Source organism: Bemisia tabaci, chromosome 10, assembly GCF_918797505.1.
Source record: "Bemisia tabaci chromosome 10, PGI_BMITA_v3".
Taxonomy (NCBI): Eukaryota; Metazoa; Arthropoda; class Insecta; order Hemiptera; family Aleyrodidae; genus Bemisia; species Bemisia tabaci.
In genome coordinates this window covers 3,409,826-3,427,526 of record NC_092802.1, presented here as the reverse complement: position 1 = coordinate 3,427,526, position 17,701 = coordinate 3,409,826, and the positions used below count along the sequence as shown (strand labels likewise).

Genomic DNA, 17,701 nt, shown 5'->3' with positions numbered 1-17,701 from the left:
ACTCTTCTCTTTCCAGTTTCCTGATACTGAAAATGTCAAGAAAAACTAACTCGGGACATTAGGAACTAACAGTTTTTTTTATTGATAAAAATAAATAATTAATTAAATAGAGACTTAAATTTAGGAGACAGGGAAATATTTTAAAAGCTACATGATTCAGTTCAATTTTTCTTTTAAAAACTAATTTCGTCAAAAAATAAATTTTCATGCCATCGCAATCCAACAATTTCACAGCGCAACTGGCTTATATTCTGGAGAGTTGTTGCAAGATGTTAGACGGCAGGAGAGCCTCTAATTTGTCGAGTATAAAGTGGAAGGGGAGGGAAGCCCAACCGAGCATCTGAAAACAAAAATACGAGTTTGTAGCGCATATGATACACTTAGAATCAGAACCATAAGGTTAGTTTTTCAATCATTTCACAGAGTCACACAGTTGAATTGGTTATTCTAAAAAGCTCAAGCACCAGAAACGAAAACAAGAGAAACGCAGTAAAACTGTTGTAATCCACTAGTTCCGAAACTTGGACTTTAATTCAAGGGAAAGCATTTTAAAATCTGATTGTACCTATTTCAGAAACCGACCTATAATCTGAGCTAAGAAAGAAGAAAATAAAAAATAAATTACCCCTCGAGCCTCTCCTAAAATGGACGAATTTCTATCAAACAGGTTTATGTGCAGGTGAGAAATATGGGGTGTGCTCTAGAAAGCTGCATAAAAAACAATGTAAAAACTGGTCATGATTCCCCTCGAAGAATTGGAAAAGCTGGATTTTAAATTCAGCAAAGAGAACTATGTGGCAACTGAATGCAGGATTCATGAGCCGCAGGCATGGGGCGAGATTGTTGTGGACAGGGCTCATGAGTTAAAGCGCCCCGACAACAAACTCCCCCTCGCGCCACAGCTCGATCATTGCCGCTAACGTCACTGGCGCTTTATTATTCTCATTCACTCTTACGGACAGAGAACTAACGAGCACACCCCATATTTCTCACCTGCACTTAAATCTGTTTGATAGAAATACATCCAAAGAAACCAAAAACATTTCAACATTTTCTTCCAATTTGAAGGCAAGTTTCTAGTATGAAAGCACTTTTCCTGCTCATCACCTCGCTACAAGATGCGAAAACAACTTGCTTTCCAATTCTCTTGGTGCTAAATAATTTTGAAAATGAATACATACGTATCGAGCCTGACTGTATTTCACTTTGCAAGATTTTCCTCACAATTTTTTTTTATTTAAGGAATACTAATGAGCGTGCCTTACAATTTTCAATGTTTACTTTTCATGATCAAAGAGATACTCTTAGGAAATTCAGAAGCAAAATAGTGCTTGGTTTTCTTTTACAAACATAAGAACCACTTGTGGAAATTTTGCTGTGTGGAACACAACAAAGCCCGTTTCTTTTTTATTACATTACAGCTGTCCAAAAGGTAGGTACTTACAGTTTTGGCAACGATTCCCATGTACATAGGGTACTGGTGCGTGAGTAAGGCAAGAAGTGCAGTAAAGGAGCAGAGACCTGCTGTGAATAGAATGAAGAATGGCAGCTCTTTTTTCGGGTAGACACTTACATCATGAAACGCTGTAAAATAGAGAAAATAAAAATTTACTATGGTTGAATTGCCTGATCGAATAGGATAAGAAATTTTGCCATGAAAGGAGTATGATTGAATCCATTTACCTGCATTTGTTCATTTACTTCCTGGTCACAATTATTATGACAAGAGGTTATGAATCCCAATTATGCTTATAAGGTCACAAAAGATTGTGGATACACTTGCACCTTTTGAAATCATGAAAATAGCTCGTTTTTTATCAAATGTTTACATTTGTTTGAACATTTAATTTAAATTAGTAGAAAAGTTCCAATGGTTTGATAACAGTATAACACAGGTGCAGATCGTGCGGCGGCGTTGGTATGCACTGGATTCACAATGTTCAATACCAAGAGTCGTCACTTCATACGATATTATGAGCTTCAGGTCAATGAGAAACGGTCTCTGAGTAACTAAAATTTTGAGCCTTTGTTAATGTTGACGCCAAATAAGTTTACACACCTTTAGAGTGCGGCAGAAGATTTCGTGCCGTCAGTTTAGCATTGAAGGAAAACGCAAGAATCAAGATGGTGGATCTTCAGTTGTAGTCTTAAAGTGCATACAATTTTTTGAAGAGGGCTCTATCCAGTTGCGCTTTTTTGAGATCGGAAATGAACTTCTTGCTCAAATTTACAATGCGAGTTGTGTCTTACAAACTTTCTAAGCAATTTCAGCACTATGCAACAGCCTAGAGGTGTGGATTTTTGTCTAAAAATCAATAAAAGCTGAATCGATATACGGGTAACAGTCGATTTTTTTGGCCTCCATTAGAGATGTCAAATTTCATTTTGATGATCCATGTACTTCCATTTTCCATGAAATTTCAACAACTTTTCAAGGGTAAAAATTCAGCACAAAACTGAAAAGATACTTCTGTGGGATAGACTTTAGCCTATGAGAGAAGCTTTGTCAATAAAAAAAAAAATCGGAAATATCGCAAAATTTCATCGACTTACGGAAACAAAATCGCAGATAGATCAAACCGATTCAATTGAATCGATTTTTCTGGTCAAAAAATCGATTTTGTGACCGATTTTTCTGCTCAAAAGATCAATTAAAACTCAGCATCCCTGCAGCAGCCTCATTATTGATTGAGTAATTTATAGTTTGCTTCAAATAAAGTTTACAGATCATACCTAAAAGGAAGATCAGTCATTGAAGGAGTTAGCACAAATAGGTATTACATACCTGGCAATAGTTCTTTGTCTGCACACTCAGTGCAAGTTGGATAAGGGTAGAAAAGGTGCCCTCTCTCAAGCGGATAAGGGAGCATTCTGAAAGTGCCTTCCCACGTGCAATGAAGAAGGTTCAAAGCGCCTTCCACTTGTTTCCAATGAGAAAGGTGAAAGAAAGAGTATGCGATGGCTTCCGAGTCACCACGTTTTAAAATATGCTCCGGTGGTAGAATCAAAGGCTTCATTTCTAATAAGTACTGCCACAAAAGAGAACCAATGAGTCCAAAAAGGCTAAGAAGAACTTCTAAGAATCAACATTAAATCTTTTTAAATGGGTCTCAGAGATAGTTTCATTTTGTCTTTATCGAAATTTATTCTGAGCATTCTTTGAATAAAGAGTCTGGAGGTCCTCTCATGTGGACAAACACTGTCCTCTTCTTATACTGTCATGCTACAGAACGCCACACAAGCCTTCAAGCATTGCAAAATTTCCTTCCATTGCGTAAAAATTTTCGAGGAAACTTTTGGATATTTTTCTCTCAACTTTTCAGAGAATTTCATTCACAATTCGATTGAAAGTAGGTATCAGAAAATTTAAAGGAAAATATCTGTACTCACAACTTTTCTCAAAAATTTGTGTTTTATTGGGAGAAATCTGGCAACTCCTAGGGCTCGTACAATGATATTCCATAGCGCTGCAGAATAAGTCAGTTGCTCGAGTCACAAAATTGTGTTTTGACAATTTCAGATTATAAGATATGCCAAAACACCAAGTTTCAACGTCGAATATTAACAGAGATATAGCCTTCTGTAAACCAGTTTAAGTTTTTTTGGGCTAAGTACAGAAAATTTAATTGCAACCCCCCCCACCATTGGCTGAAAAATCCCCCCCCCCCCAAAAAAAAAAAAACCGAATAATGTAATAGGTAAATAAAAGTCTCAAAGGTGACCTAATCATACAATACATGTAAAAGCCATGTTGTTGTCTTCTCGGTGAAGCTATCATACGCTAATTCTAATAAGTTATATATGAATATATAAAAATTAAAAAATCAATAATTTGCCGCCTCCCAAAATTTGCTGCCCAGTGCAGATGCACTTGATTTAAAGCCAGCTCTGCTCAGAGGCGATATCTCCATTAATATTAAATGTAGAAACTATGCACTTGGACGGATCTTATTATTGTTTGCTCATCTGGAGGCTCAAACCATCAAAACAATTGTGACTAGCACAACTGAACGATTCTTTTGTAAGAGTTAGCAATTTTTATCTTTCTGAAGTCCACAGGGTATTCTAAGCACCGGAAGATTCCATTTGCGTTTTTCATTATTTGCCAGTCATTATACGTCTCTACCTTATAGATCAACCTGTAAAATCAGAGCTGTCAAAAAATGAAAAAACTCACTTTGGGTATATGAGGATTAAATTCCACAGCTCTATGAATTGCTTCTACTGCGACAACTTCTGCTGGAGTGAGACCTCTTTTACACGCTATGTCAGGAGAAAATCTGGAAATAAATTAATAATATCAATGATGAGGGTGCTCAAGCAAATTTTTGTCCGTAAGCTATCAATATAACTAGTTCCAAAATACTGATACACTCTGATAAGGCACTCTTGTTGGAAACGATTGGCATTATAAAAACTGCTAGAGCCCCAAGTCAAAGCATTGTTACCCTGTGTATCTGTGCGCTGGGTTACTTGACCTGAAAATTGACATATTTGGTAGAGACTCATTTCTGCCAATTCGGAAAACTTCCAACAGCTATTAGTAAAGGTTTCTTGTCTTACAAATATGCTGGGTTTTTTCTTTGCATTTCAGAGGCAATCAATCTTGCAGGAAAATGGAGTGGATCTTTCAATAAGAACACTTTTTTATATCAGGAACACTACCTATAAATTCTCAATGGACCACTAGGCAAAGTATAAAGTTAAGCATTCTGATACATGTTTCTAAATCAAAATTTAACCTAGGACACGATTCGTGCAACGAAAATGACATAGCATGCACTATAGCATATTGTTCACACTTTGAACAATAAAGAGTGGGAAATGAACGATGTTTGATTGAGAAGCCTGCCAAAACCGCTGTAGTGCAAAATTTGATTCACGGGCAGTGTTGTGTTTCTTGTGACTGGGCAATCCAAATTTCCCATTGCCGATGTAAAATTAAAACGTTAATATTTTAGTTAGGAGTTTAAATCAGTGATTTTTGATGCAAGAATCGTGTGCTACGTGAAATTCTAGTGAAGAAACATGTATCAAAATGCTTTAATTTGTACCTTGTCTAGTGGTCCATTCATGAGACTTCCAATTCATGGGATATTAACTTAATTTTCTGCAGCAAGGGAAGTCTACCTGGTCAAATCTACCTGGAAATCGTATTTTCTCTTGAGACCTGCAACTATCTCAAAAACAACGTGACGATTTCTTGGGGATGAGAGCCTAATTGTCCTAATGTTAGGTCATGTGAGAGAATTTTTTCGTGGAAACTTGATTGACTGAGAGGAAAACTTACTTGTCAGCAACAGCCCTAGATTTAAGTAGCGCAGCTGTATAACATATTGCAGCAGATTTTGGAAGACTAATGTCATCATATTTGGCTAGAACAGCTTGGACATCTGCATAGGCTTGCATTTCCAGCTGCGTTTCTATGAGATTCTCATGAATGTTCAGAACACTCATTATCGGAGGAATTTCTTTAGTTAACTGGAAAAATAGAAAATTGAGGATTTCATTAATTAAAATTGCACAGAAATCATTTCAAACAGTTGCTCAGGGTTGGGGAGAATAGATTTGATTTGATACATGAAATGCAAAAAAAAAAAAGCTGAAATCATGATGTCTAAAATTCTTGACTTTGCTCATTCCCTGATTTTTTTCCTGATTTTCAAAAGCACATTCCTTGATGAGAAATTTTGATTTTTTTCCACTTCCCCAGGATATTCTTGGGGAAAACTATATATAATCCCCCAGAATTCTAGATACGAATATAAATTTTCTTCATCTTTCAGCCAATTCCTTGGCGAACATTAGAATATTTAATTCCAAACGCGTTTTTGATGTTTATATTATGTGGCCAATGGAAGCGCCTCTATCACTCTGAACGTTTGAAGATTGACGAGGTCAACAATGGCAGATCAGGTGCAATAACATAAACCTTAAAATGGTGTCAAAGCGGTAGAAGAACGAGATCCCCAGATTCTGGAACAGATTCCCTTATTTTTCTGTCATTTTCCCTTAAATTTTTCAATCCCTGCTGAATCCCAGTCAGACACAATGCTATAAGTCAGGAGAAACCCAGGGGTGCAGAATTTTTCAAGCTTCCACATTTTCACGCGCCCGCCAGCCGGCTTTCCACATCTTTCTTATCAGTTTTCCACACCAATCTAAAAAGAGATGACGTTTTTCTTCAATTTTAGACTTTTGGCCCCTCAAAATGTTCCCTCCTTCCACATTTTTTGGGGCTTTTCCACATTTTCACTCGCCCAGCCAGGCGCTTGATCAGGCAGTTTCTGCACCCCTGCAGAAACCATTTGTAAGGAAAATTTGTAATAGTTTGCAAAATTGTTTGCTTATTTTAATTGGATTTTCTTGCGTCTCTATCTCTATCTCCCCCAATCCCCCTCTCTAAGGAAACCTACTTAATTGCCTGCAACTAAGAAAAACTACCCCTACATGCAGGCAATTTCAAAGAAACATGATACAAACTGTACAGATTGGATTGGGAGATTTGTTAAGGAAATAGTTTCAGACTTTTTAAAAGTGCCTATTGTGAGTTTTGGGCAATGAGTCACTAAACCTTGTTTACTTTATTTAATATTTTAAAAGTACGAGGTGAGTAGAAAATGTGGTGATTTTTCCACTTTTTTATGGAGCCGAAAACGCAGAGAAAACCACTCTTGAAAAATCCAAAAAGTGCAAGACATTTCAAACGCACCCGATAGGCGGGACACTAACGGTGGTGATGTACTATGGTAGTCAAATCGCAATCTTCTCTCATTTTTCACTGATGTGTGTTAAAATAAAACGTATTTCAATGTGGAATTATTGCTTGTTTACAACAGGTAACATAAATGAGATTTGATTCTTGAATTCTAAAGACATACTAAAGACTCTAGTATTGTTCTTCCGTACGAGGAGTATATAGACATTTGATGGAAGTTGTAGAAACCCATGCTAGCTTCTGATTAGTGCGAGATGACATCATTCCGTTCGGTGCAAAACCGGTGCGTTTTAAATTTGCAGATAAGTTGAGTGATTTGAACTATGTATTTCTCAGTTATTGAGTTACTTTTTTGCGTTTTCAATGTGTGCATCGGGTTCTACGCGTCATTTACCTTCAGAAAAATGTATTCGCAAGTCGAAATTTGTTCACAGTTAAGTGACCCATTGTACCTGTAGAAAGTCTACCTACTTAGTTGCATCTCTTGCGTACAGGAGATCCATATGGTCACAGGGTAGAAAGAATTTTTCAAGGATCTCAATCTTCATTGAGATCAACATGATTCTAAAAGAAATCAATCAAATCGTACATCAAGGTTGGAGATGAAGAGGAAATTACTTACATCTCTAAACATCTTGGCAGCGTCTTTTAGCCGGCCAAGTTTCCTTGCACACATAGCTAATCTTCGTTTAATGTAAATAAGGACATTTGTATCCCTTCCTGCATTAAAACAAAATGAAACAAGCCTTTAATGAATGGTGCAAAACAAGTGATTTGAAAACAGTAAGATAGAAATGTGGTAATAATTTAATCTATCATAGTGGGAGCTTTACATTGCACTTTCCAAGAGAGAAAATCCAAATTTATGAAGAGAGAATATTTATATATTCTTCATTTGAGCACTTCTTAGGATTATTTTTTAGAGGAGAGCTGCCATCTTGAACCTTTCAACATGTTCACTATTAATGCGTTTTGGCAGAATCGTTACTGTTAGGCTAAAAAAACGTGCAAAGGGCTCAGGAATTAAAATGTTTCAAATGTTAGTTTGCGCCAATGGCTGAGAGACTAATGCTCTTCATCGGTTTTGTACACAACCAGTAGTGTGTGTTAGTACTCTAAAATTTAGGGCCCATAGAAAAAGTCTCTGTCATACAGCAGCAAGATTAAAGACGCTATTCACTATGACCGGCTTGGCAGTGAATGTTACAAATTTTTCAACGGAAAAACAATTTCCTTTTCGCTGATATGTAAAACTGCTGATTCCGGACTTACTTTTTCAATACTGATATTCAGAAATTTTAAATGCTAGACGTCGGTAATAACAAAAAAATCACATTTCATCTTCAAAAAATGAAAATTATCTGGATGCTCTTTATGAAACTTACGGTAAGTAGACTCAGACCCACTGCCTTGATGTTGGGCTAACTGAGATTTCTTGTAATTGATCTCAGCACACTTGAGAGCTTTCTTCAAAATGCTTTCAACCTCTAGTATAGTTGTTGCCTCTTCTTCTGCTAGCAAGATGTAAGCTGGTGCGCAATCAGGGTTTTTCTCCAGAGCCTCATGAGCAGCTTTGACCCGCGCTGCAGGATTCCTTTCTCTCCAAGCAGTTTGCATGACTGAGAAATTAAGATGAAATAATCGATCATTTTATACATGATATAAGCGAGACATGAGAAGACCTACATCCTATTCTTCTTGACTTTGGAATCTTTGAATTTATGAAAATGTGAGAAATAAAACCTACCTAGATTGTAGTTTAAAAGGTACCTTTCTCTGAGACTCACCAATACTTAATGGGCTGTTGCATGCAAGAGATACAGCCAACTAAATACACTCTCGATCGGGAAATTCCCTTGAAAATCACGTTGGACATATCAATAAAGTCTGTAATCCACTCCTTAGCTCGCAATCTGCATAGTATGTAACACGTTTTTTCAAATTCACCGCAGGCAGTTTTTCTTGGTGGCTGGTCGTTTGGTTTGCCCAAAGAGAGATCTAACCTGAATGAACAAACAATCTCGCAAACTGTTATAAACTCACCTTGCGTAAGATTTCAATCGATTCTAAGCTTTTGTTTTTGCAAAATAAAAAAAAGAAAAGGGAAATAAACGCTTGAAAACTTACGGAAGAAAAAGTTAGTGAGATCGTTTGTTTAATCAGGTTAGTTTTACCTATTCCTCTCAAACCTGAGCCGCAGTGACTGAGAATAACTGCCCGCAGACACAGGCAACTTGAAAGAGTGTGTTACAAACTGTGCAGATTGCGCACCAGGGAGTAGATACCAGACTTTTTTGGCGTGCTCAACGTGATTTTTATGCAATTTCAAAAGTTAAGAGAAAATTAATTCCGCTGTATTTCTCGCGCGCAACAAACTTATTTAGTCCAAATTTTTTTTCAAGACTTTATAATGGCGACGCTGGCATTATTATTCTTTTAGTACCGGCCGATGGGAACAATTCTTGAAATGGCTATTGTACAGTTTTAGGAAAAAATATGGACTAAATTGAATACTGGCAAGTCACAGAGAAAGATACCTTTCAATCTACTTAAAAGTTGGCGACTAGAGTTAGATAATAGTATCATCACAATCTAGATTACTTGTGAACGTTATTTCACTAATTTAATTCGGAAAGTTTACGGATGTATGTACAACACAGTAAAAAAAGATGCAAAAATGAAGAGAGAACAATAATAACTCAGGCACCTTAATGGCAGCTGTAGCCCTGAGTTTTGGACTCGGGTTGGGGAGAACTGCTCAGCATGGCACCAAGAAAGGTAAATAAGGCATGGAAATTGACGGATGGAGTTTCAAAAAACAACTTTTCTAAAATTACGTTGTTTAATTTGATTATTTAGTCTGATAACACGACCACCCCTACCTGCTGTGTTGTTTCACTGAATTGTAATGAAATGAAAAAACCTTATCATTTTATGCCTGACTCTGCAAAAATCTTGAACAGCACCCTGGTTCCAACACATTGGCTGTCAAGCCTGTCAGTTAAGTAATTTGTGTGCTGTACAGATATGATATGCCTTACATAATATTTTACTGGTGCTCTTATTTTCAGAACTATTGAAACTTTTTTGGTTAAAAACAATAGAAGCACCCGCCCCAACTAAGGAAATAAAAACTGTTTTGGAAAAAAATTATGATGGAGATAATTTACTTACTTTCATACTCAGCTTTGCCGGCATCGGCCTCACAGGTGAAAAAAGTTTGATGATCCTGGGCAGATAGATTCATATCGTAATATGTGAGTGGTTCTTTGTTTGTTGCCCACAGAAACCTCTGATATTCCGCTCCTCGGAACAGATTCAATGGATTCCGCCATACTTTACACTCTAAGAAGAAAAATGATATTCACATTTCGTTCATGCTCACTGACTTTTTGGGGAGAAAAATTTCATGGAAGCAAGTGTTTGAATGAAAAATTCCCTTTAAAGCCATTCATTTGCAAATGAAAATTATGCAACGATAAGCACTTGATTGTCAAAAGTAGGGGACGCACAAATAATTCACTTATTAATAATCAGTCGTAAGTGATCATAAAAAATTCGATTTTTATAAATAGAATCAACTATCAAAACCACGGTATGCACCATGCAGTTCAAAACTCAAAATTCGATTTTTCGACCCTACTGAAAACTAGAAATGATGAAATTTTAACTCCTCCCCCCCCCCCTTGCAGGATGACAATACTTCCTCTACCCTAGGGGAGCAAGAAAGTAAAAAATCTACCTCAATGCATTAATGTCCCTACATCTATGGACAGTTACTAATCCTTTATTTATTTATTTATTTGTACATGGAGCCCCTTCTTTGAAGGGTAAAAATACACCTCAATATAAATACATTTCACCTATTTACACATAACAATTTGCACATCCATAATCTGCTTTCATTGGTTCAAATTCGGCCCAGCTTCATTATTTTGACAATTATTTCGACTTGTAAACATTAGAATCAATTCATTGATAGAACCATAAACAGACTGAGGACCTAAGTAAGACTTTGAAATGTATAACGGACCTGGCACTGGTTGTGGTTGCGGAGGAGAGTTAGATGTCCCCGAGTTCCCAATAGCTTCCCCGCCGCCGATCCATGGACTAATGTGATTCAGGGAAACTTGCTCAATGAACGATGCCCCATATTTCCGGAAGTACCACCATTCAAAAATCTAAAAGAAAATTTCGTTGACAACAACAATGAGAATGACCAAGACTAAAAGAGTACAATTGAAACTTCAGTGCACAGAAAGAATGAAATTGCTGATTGAACAATTTTGTAGTTAAAAAAAGTGTCTGACATGTTTCAACGTAGATTTTACAATAAAAAAATGCTAATGTAACCACCCTCGAGGTTAAATTAGCTTTCCACATTGTAAAATGTACATTTGAAACATGTCGGACATATTTTTAAACAATTGAATTGTTAAATCAGCAATCCTTTTTTTTCCATGTGAAATAAAATTGAACAACACTTCATGGTTAGGTACTTAAAGTCTAATAGTGAGGATAGAGCATTCACATAACTAGGTACTTCAATATTTCTCCTGTTTTTGTTCTTTGTTTATCTATTCTAGTCTTTTTTTAAGTGCAAATTCCACATATTCCTAAGAAGCTGTCACACAAACTTTTAAGAAAAAAACTTGGGACACTAGTCTTTCCTACTGATCATTTTTTTCTATGAAACAATTTTGAACAATTCTGACCTTTATTCTTTTCTTTGGCATTTATTACAATTTCCATAACACCCAATCATTCTTCCTCTGTAGTTTCAAAATGAAAATTTCTTAAACAAGTAGCTTGACTTACCAAAATCAATCCTGAGATTAAGGAGGAAGTTCCAGTTAGAGCGACATAAAATTTTGGTGTCAGCGTGCTCAAGAAAATAGTTGCTGGAAAATAAAGAAAACTTAAATCAGCAACAGACAATTTTTTCTGCAAGAAAGTTTGATTACAAAAGATTAAACACACCTGTTGGGGAATCAAATTTTGGTAAATATGAAGTAGAAATCGATACATAGCTTTGATCCAACTGTCAAGAATTTTGACAGTGACAAAAAAAAAATATTAAATTTTGAAAAAGATGATTAATGAAACCATTCATACAAAAAGAAGAAACAAAGAATTTTTTTGTACTGGTGGTTTCAACAAAATAATTGGAAGAACACAGAAAAAAACTCACTTCCATTTTGGCCACAAACTCATTTTTCAGAGAAATCTACAGCGAATCCCCTGCTGATATTTTCACAGGTGCTCACACAATCCTCCTTCACAGAAAACAAACGTATGTCAAATCAAACCATCATAATCCCTCTCCCTAAAAAAAAAAAAAAAAAAAAAAAAAAACTAGATGAACAAAATATAAAAATACTGAACATTTCAGCTTTGCCAAAGTCCCGATTTTGCGAAAAATCTTGGAAAAATCTACGAATTCTTATCGCAAAGATCCTCAAAAAACCTCACCACAACCCTCTCCCTTTTCCTTTCTGGAGGGGGTTGAGGCAGAAAGGAGAGGGGGGGATGAAAACACAATCTTAAATTGCTACAAAATTCCCCTCATTGAAGCCTGAACTTTCCAGAAGATCCTCCAGCAGATCCGCTCCTTCACCCCCAAACTGGAAGACCCCTCGAGATAACATCCCCGAGGGTGGTTACCCGCGGTCACACTATAAAATACCTACTGAAATACATCCTCTCCTCCGGCGAGGGCCCGGGAACAGCGAACGCTGATAACAGAAACGACTCGGCCGACGAAAAGCCCGATGAAAGTTGCGTGGCTACTTACCATCCCACATACTGCCGTGCCTGCCGCCGTTTCGCGGGGATCCTGGGGACCGCGCGCCCTCTACCGGCGCGTGCCGCAACCCGCCGCACTTCCGCGTCCGCGGATATTGATCCGACGCCTCTCAACAGCGACCCTCCATGCTTCGTCGCACTTCGCAAGACCCTCGCTCCCGGCTGAATGGAGAAAAAAAAACACGGGAATTACTATCGAGGAGTGACAGATCTTGAAACCCGGATGGAGGACATATGATAACAATGAAAAAATAATTTATAAAAATGTGTGCGTGGATGAGATGGGGAGGGGGCGATTTGAGGGGAAGAGGATTACGGACGGAGGACGAAGGGGGAGGGGGTGATCGTGGCGCTGATGCTGCCGTGCTGAGGAAGAACGCCGTATGAACATTCGAGAGTTGCCAAATTACCTTCGATAAAATGTTTATTTTTGAAGAAAGCTATGTATATTTTTCCTTGGAATTTCCAGGAAATTTAGGTGAAATTGCGAACAAAATGATCTGAAAAATTGCAGGAAAAACGTTGACAAATTTCCCTGAAAATTCGTGATTTATTGAAGGAAATTTGGCAACGCCTAAAGGCTCATACGGCGTTTTTCCTTAGCACGGCAGGATGATGAAGAGGGGGCGGATTCAGCATAGAGAAAAAAAAAGGAGGTGTTTGCGTCTTGAGGGTTGATTACCCCGTGACGTGGGTCGGTACGAATACCCCGGCAATATCTGGAAGTCGAAGTATGAAAAATGGACCATAACGTCAGTTTTTTTTGCTGAAATCAACTAATGATATAATTTCAAACACTGGATACAGAATGACATGTATCCATAAACTACACAATTTCCAAGAAAATCGATGAGAAAAATCGTACGTGCCGACGAGCGTCATCAAAAAAAAAAATCCAAGATGCCCGAAATGCAAACACCTCCTTTTTACCTCTATGCGTCATGCGAAGTTTCAAAATTTCCGCCGCCATCTTATTTTTTCACAGAAAGGTTGAAGAAAATTTCGTGAAATTTTCGGACAGCTTCGTCGAACAATATCTCTGTAAAAAAAAAAAAGCGGGGGAAATTTTGAAACGTCGCATGACACTTGTGATACTTTGGCCGATAGGTGACGAATTGGGACTTTTCAAGGTCTCCCCACCCTAGCGGCTGGGAAAAAAACTTTTTGGAAATTTTTTTGTGATTTCGTCAATGAGTCTTTCAAAACATAATTTTGAAACTATTTTAAAGCGTTTTTGAAAACAGTGTTTCAAACATTTTAAAGTAAGACAAATAGTGACTGTAGAAAAACACTTTTTAGTAATTCTTGAAATTAAAGCCAACGAGTTTTTAAAAAATATAAAAAACAATCAATTAAAAAGTTATTTTAGAGTTTTTGAACAATTTTTTTTTAGCATTTCAAGTTTAAAAAAATGACTGTCGAAAAACAGTTTTTAGAAATTCTTAAAATTTAAGTATGTCAATTATTTTTAAAAATAAAGATAGAAAAAAAGTTATAACTATTTTTAAGAGTTTTGGAACAATTTTTTTAAACATCATAATAGTCAAAAAAACTGCAGTGGATCTTAGTGGAAGTTTTTTTTTCTACTCGTCTTGGAACTAGTTAAAAGTTAAAAAACTACTCACAATCAATTGAACTTTCAGGGTTTTTAAACATTTTTTTCACTGTTGATTCATCTTTCCAAAATTTGACTTTGAAAGATACCAACGGAGCCTTTCCTATTTGTAAATTATGAGTTTTTGTTAAAAACACTTTTCTTTCTGAAAATTACAAGCATTTTGAAAGTTTAATTTAACAGTCACAGTCGTTGCCTCTAGGGACACCACTGTCCCAACACTACATTTAATATGAGGTCATGCAACGTTGTCAAAGTTTTCCCCTTACATTTTGCAAGTCTCCAAAAAATTCCCTGGATGACTTTCTCTGGAAATTTTACTGCTCTCTCCTCGGACTGGCAGTAAAAGTTTAATTTTCAAACACATATCGCAAAACAGGGTTCTTAAACAGATACAACATTTTTTTAAGTGTTTTTAAAAAATGCAGTGGGTAAGTAACAAAGCCCCCCCCCCCCCGTTTGATGAGGTGAATTATATTTATCATGAAAAGAAAACCAAAAAAGAGAGACGAGATAAAGTAAAAAAGGGAAAAATTAGAGGAAGAAAAAAATCCGATAACTTTTTTTATAATCTTAAAACTGCTGAACTGTTTTGGAACTTTTCCTTATTTTCTCATAATTCAAAGCTGACACAAAGGCTTTCGCTTTTGCCCTGATTTATAATAATGCCTGAATTTTTACTTTCCTCTTGGAAATGGAATTTCCAGGCTGATTAATTTTGGATAGTACGAGCATCGATTAGGTGTAAGGAAAAATCAGCCTTAAAAATCAGTGCAATTTGATTTAGATTTTTCTATACTAAGTTGATTAGACCGAATCAAATTGAAAGCTATGAGATCAAATTATTTAACACTCTTACGCGTTATGAGGAGAAAAAAATAATAGCAGCCGTCAGTTGACTTTAATAACCGGGTAAGGTGGAAAGGGAGTCATTGATAACGACAAAGAGGGTCTGAGAAAAAAAGCAATTATCACGTTCTCTTTTGGCTTTGATTCTAATTCAAATAAGTGCTCTTGATTAAATTCATTATTCATGTTCATGATAGAGTAATCAATAATAAGAAACTTCGTTACACGCTCCTCCTTGAAACTAGGACAGCCTATCAAAAAGATGATGGACAAAAATGATTTTGGTCTTCCGGCAGGAATAACTCCTGCCAATTAAAGAGATTGATTCATAAATTACACTGCAATACTGTAAAGCCCAGCTCATCCTATACGATGACCAACTGCTCTTCCTTCACAAGTATTGTTTACAGAATTGAGATATACCTGATCCATTAAAATGTCTTGAGCATTTTTTAAAAATACTGTAAAATGGACGTAGGTATGCATGGATGGCTGGATGCACTCGTTCACGATGAGAGTTAATTTAGTTCCCGGTTAGGGAATGCGACTTCGGAAGAAACCCAGTCACCAAGCGGCAATAAGTCCTGAACTCTGCAACTCTGCTATTTGAACTATAAAGTGCCTATGTACCCAGGTTTCTGCAGATTACTCTACAGAGCACAAAATCGCTTAAATTAGGATGTGACTAATGAAGTTACTCTGTAACATAACTTGGCAGACAAATTTTTTTGTACTTACTGTCGATAAGAATAGGGCAGACAACCTGATTGGTGGATAGGTACAAATTTTGCGGTGTATAACTTGCGCGTCTTACTAAGTTAAGATGATATAACTGAAAAATCTGGTGAGTGTGAATGCTTCCGACTGCTTCGCTGACAAGGGGAGCTTCCCAAGTGTAACCGGAATTTCGAGTTGAAATTTCGCATGAAGATACTAGAGATGATTTTAGGGATGTCGTATTTTTTCGTTTTTTCGAATGGGGTCGGAAAGCCCTCAAAAAAAGGGCTAAAGATGCGAAAAAAACGCGTCCGCTAGCGGCAAAAGGTACCTAAACGTAGGTGACAGAGGCTCTGCATCGTTATCAGTGCCGCATGGCCAAACGGTAGCGCGCTCGCCTCGCAGGCGGGAGGCCCTCGGATCGGATCCTGATAACTATACGTAATTTTATTTTACTTAATGCTTGTTTATCTTTCACTTACTTTATTTTGCACCATTCGCTCCGCAAACCGACTTACGAGGTAGAACACGTAGTGACTGAAGATTTTTTACATATGCTGATATAAACTCGAAGTTTCTCTTGGATTGAAACGTTATATCGACGGTGAAATTACCAAACCACGTATCTCGGTTTGCGACGTCGCAGACTTCCTGTGATACTTTATTTTTTAAATGAAAAACTATACTTAACGTCTAGTCTTGAAAATTTCTGTGATTTTTCCTCTTTGTGCGGAGAAAATTCTGTGAGAATTTCAAGGAATGATATTGATTTGGTCGACTTCAAAAAAATAAAATGCGAGCGTAGATTTTTAAACACCGCAAACGAGATACGTGGTTTGGTAGTTTCACCGTCGATATGTAATTGAATTAACAAAACACTCTAAAACTCACCAAATTTCGTTGCCAAGCTGAATTTCCGGAGTATCAGTCAGATACAGATACAGATTCGACTGATACTCCGGAAATTCAGCTTGGCAACGAAATTTGGTGAGTTTTAGAGTGTTTTGTTAATTCAATTACATATAACGTTTCAATCCAAGAGAAACTTCGAGTTTATATCAGCATATCGACGGTGAAACTACCAAACCACGTATCTCGTTTGCGGTGATTAAAAATCTACGCTCACATTTTATTTTTTTGAAGTAGACCAAATCAATATCATTCCTTGAAATTTTCACGGAATTTTCTCCGCACAAAGAGGAAAAATCACAGAAATTTTCAAGACTGGATGTTAAGTAGTTTTTCATTTAAAAAATAAAGTATGACAGGAAGTCTGCGACGTCGCAAACCGAGATACGTGGTTTGGTAGTTTCACCGTCGATATGTAAAAAATCTTCAGCCACTACGTGTTCTACCTCGTAAGTCGGTTTGCGGAGCGAATGGTGCAAAATAAAGTAAGTGAAAGATAAACAAGCATTAAGTAAAATAAAATTACGAGCTGATATCAGGATCCGATCCTAGGATCTCCCGCCTGCGAGGCGAGCGCGCTACCGTTTGGCCATGCGGTACTGATAAGGATTGGAAGCCTCTATCACCTACATTTACTTGTGCCGCTAGCGGACGCGTTTTTTCCGCATCTTTAGCCCTTTTATTGAGGGCTTTCCCGACCCCATTCGAAAAAACGAAAAAATATGGCATCCCTAAAATCATCTCTAGTATCTTTATGCGAAATTTCAACTCGAAATTCCGGTTACACTTGGGAAGCTCCCCTTGTGAGATGAAAAAGTGACTTACGACTTGCTGTAGGAACCTTGGGTGAAATGATGCAAAATGTTTGAGAGATGAAAAAGCACTTACTGAAATGAAAGTCTACACAATTAGTTGATTGCAACAGTATCACGCGGTAATTTTAGCCGAAATTAGGACTGGATCAGGACTTAAGTTATGATTGAGCGAACGTTTAAAACTTTAAAAAGACTGATTGGTAAACTTTTGGTCAAATTGTAAACAAAAGAAGTCGGCAGACCAGCGGCAGACCACAGACGGATCGCTAGCGC

General features: G+C 37.1%; 1 protein-coding gene across 4 annotated transcripts; it reads right to left on the bottom strand.

Moving 5' to 3' along the window:
- Nucleotides 1–58: 58 nt before the first annotated feature.
- Nucleotides 59–17,650, bottom strand: LOC109038056 (protein ST7 homolog). 4 transcript variants are annotated; one of them, XM_019052987.2, is made up of 12 exons: nucleotides 17,502–17,650; nucleotides 12,513–12,685; nucleotides 11,537–11,619; nucleotides 10,752–10,899; nucleotides 9,893–10,063; nucleotides 8,104–8,337; nucleotides 7,341–7,438; nucleotides 5,291–5,481; nucleotides 4,178–4,280; nucleotides 2,786–3,029; nucleotides 1,445–1,584; nucleotides 59–340 (listed from the first exon to the last, which is right to left on the bottom strand). In XM_019052987.2, exons 2-12 carry the CDS (start codon nucleotides 12,520–12,522, stop codon nucleotides 245–247), a joined length of 1,518 nt encoding a protein of 505 aa, XP_018908532.1. In that variant the 5' UTR covers nucleotides 12,523–12,685; nucleotides 17,502–17,650; the 3' UTR covers nucleotides 59–244. The 4 variants fall into 4 exon arrangements, with proteins under 4 accessions (XP_018908532.1, XP_018908533.1, XP_018908534.1 ...); XM_019052988.2 differs by having other exon boundaries at nucleotides 17,439–17,641; XM_019052989.2 differs by lacking the exon at nucleotides 17,502–17,650 and adding an exon at nucleotides 15,726–15,861.
- Between the last annotated feature and the right edge of the window lie 51 nt (nucleotides 17,651–17,701).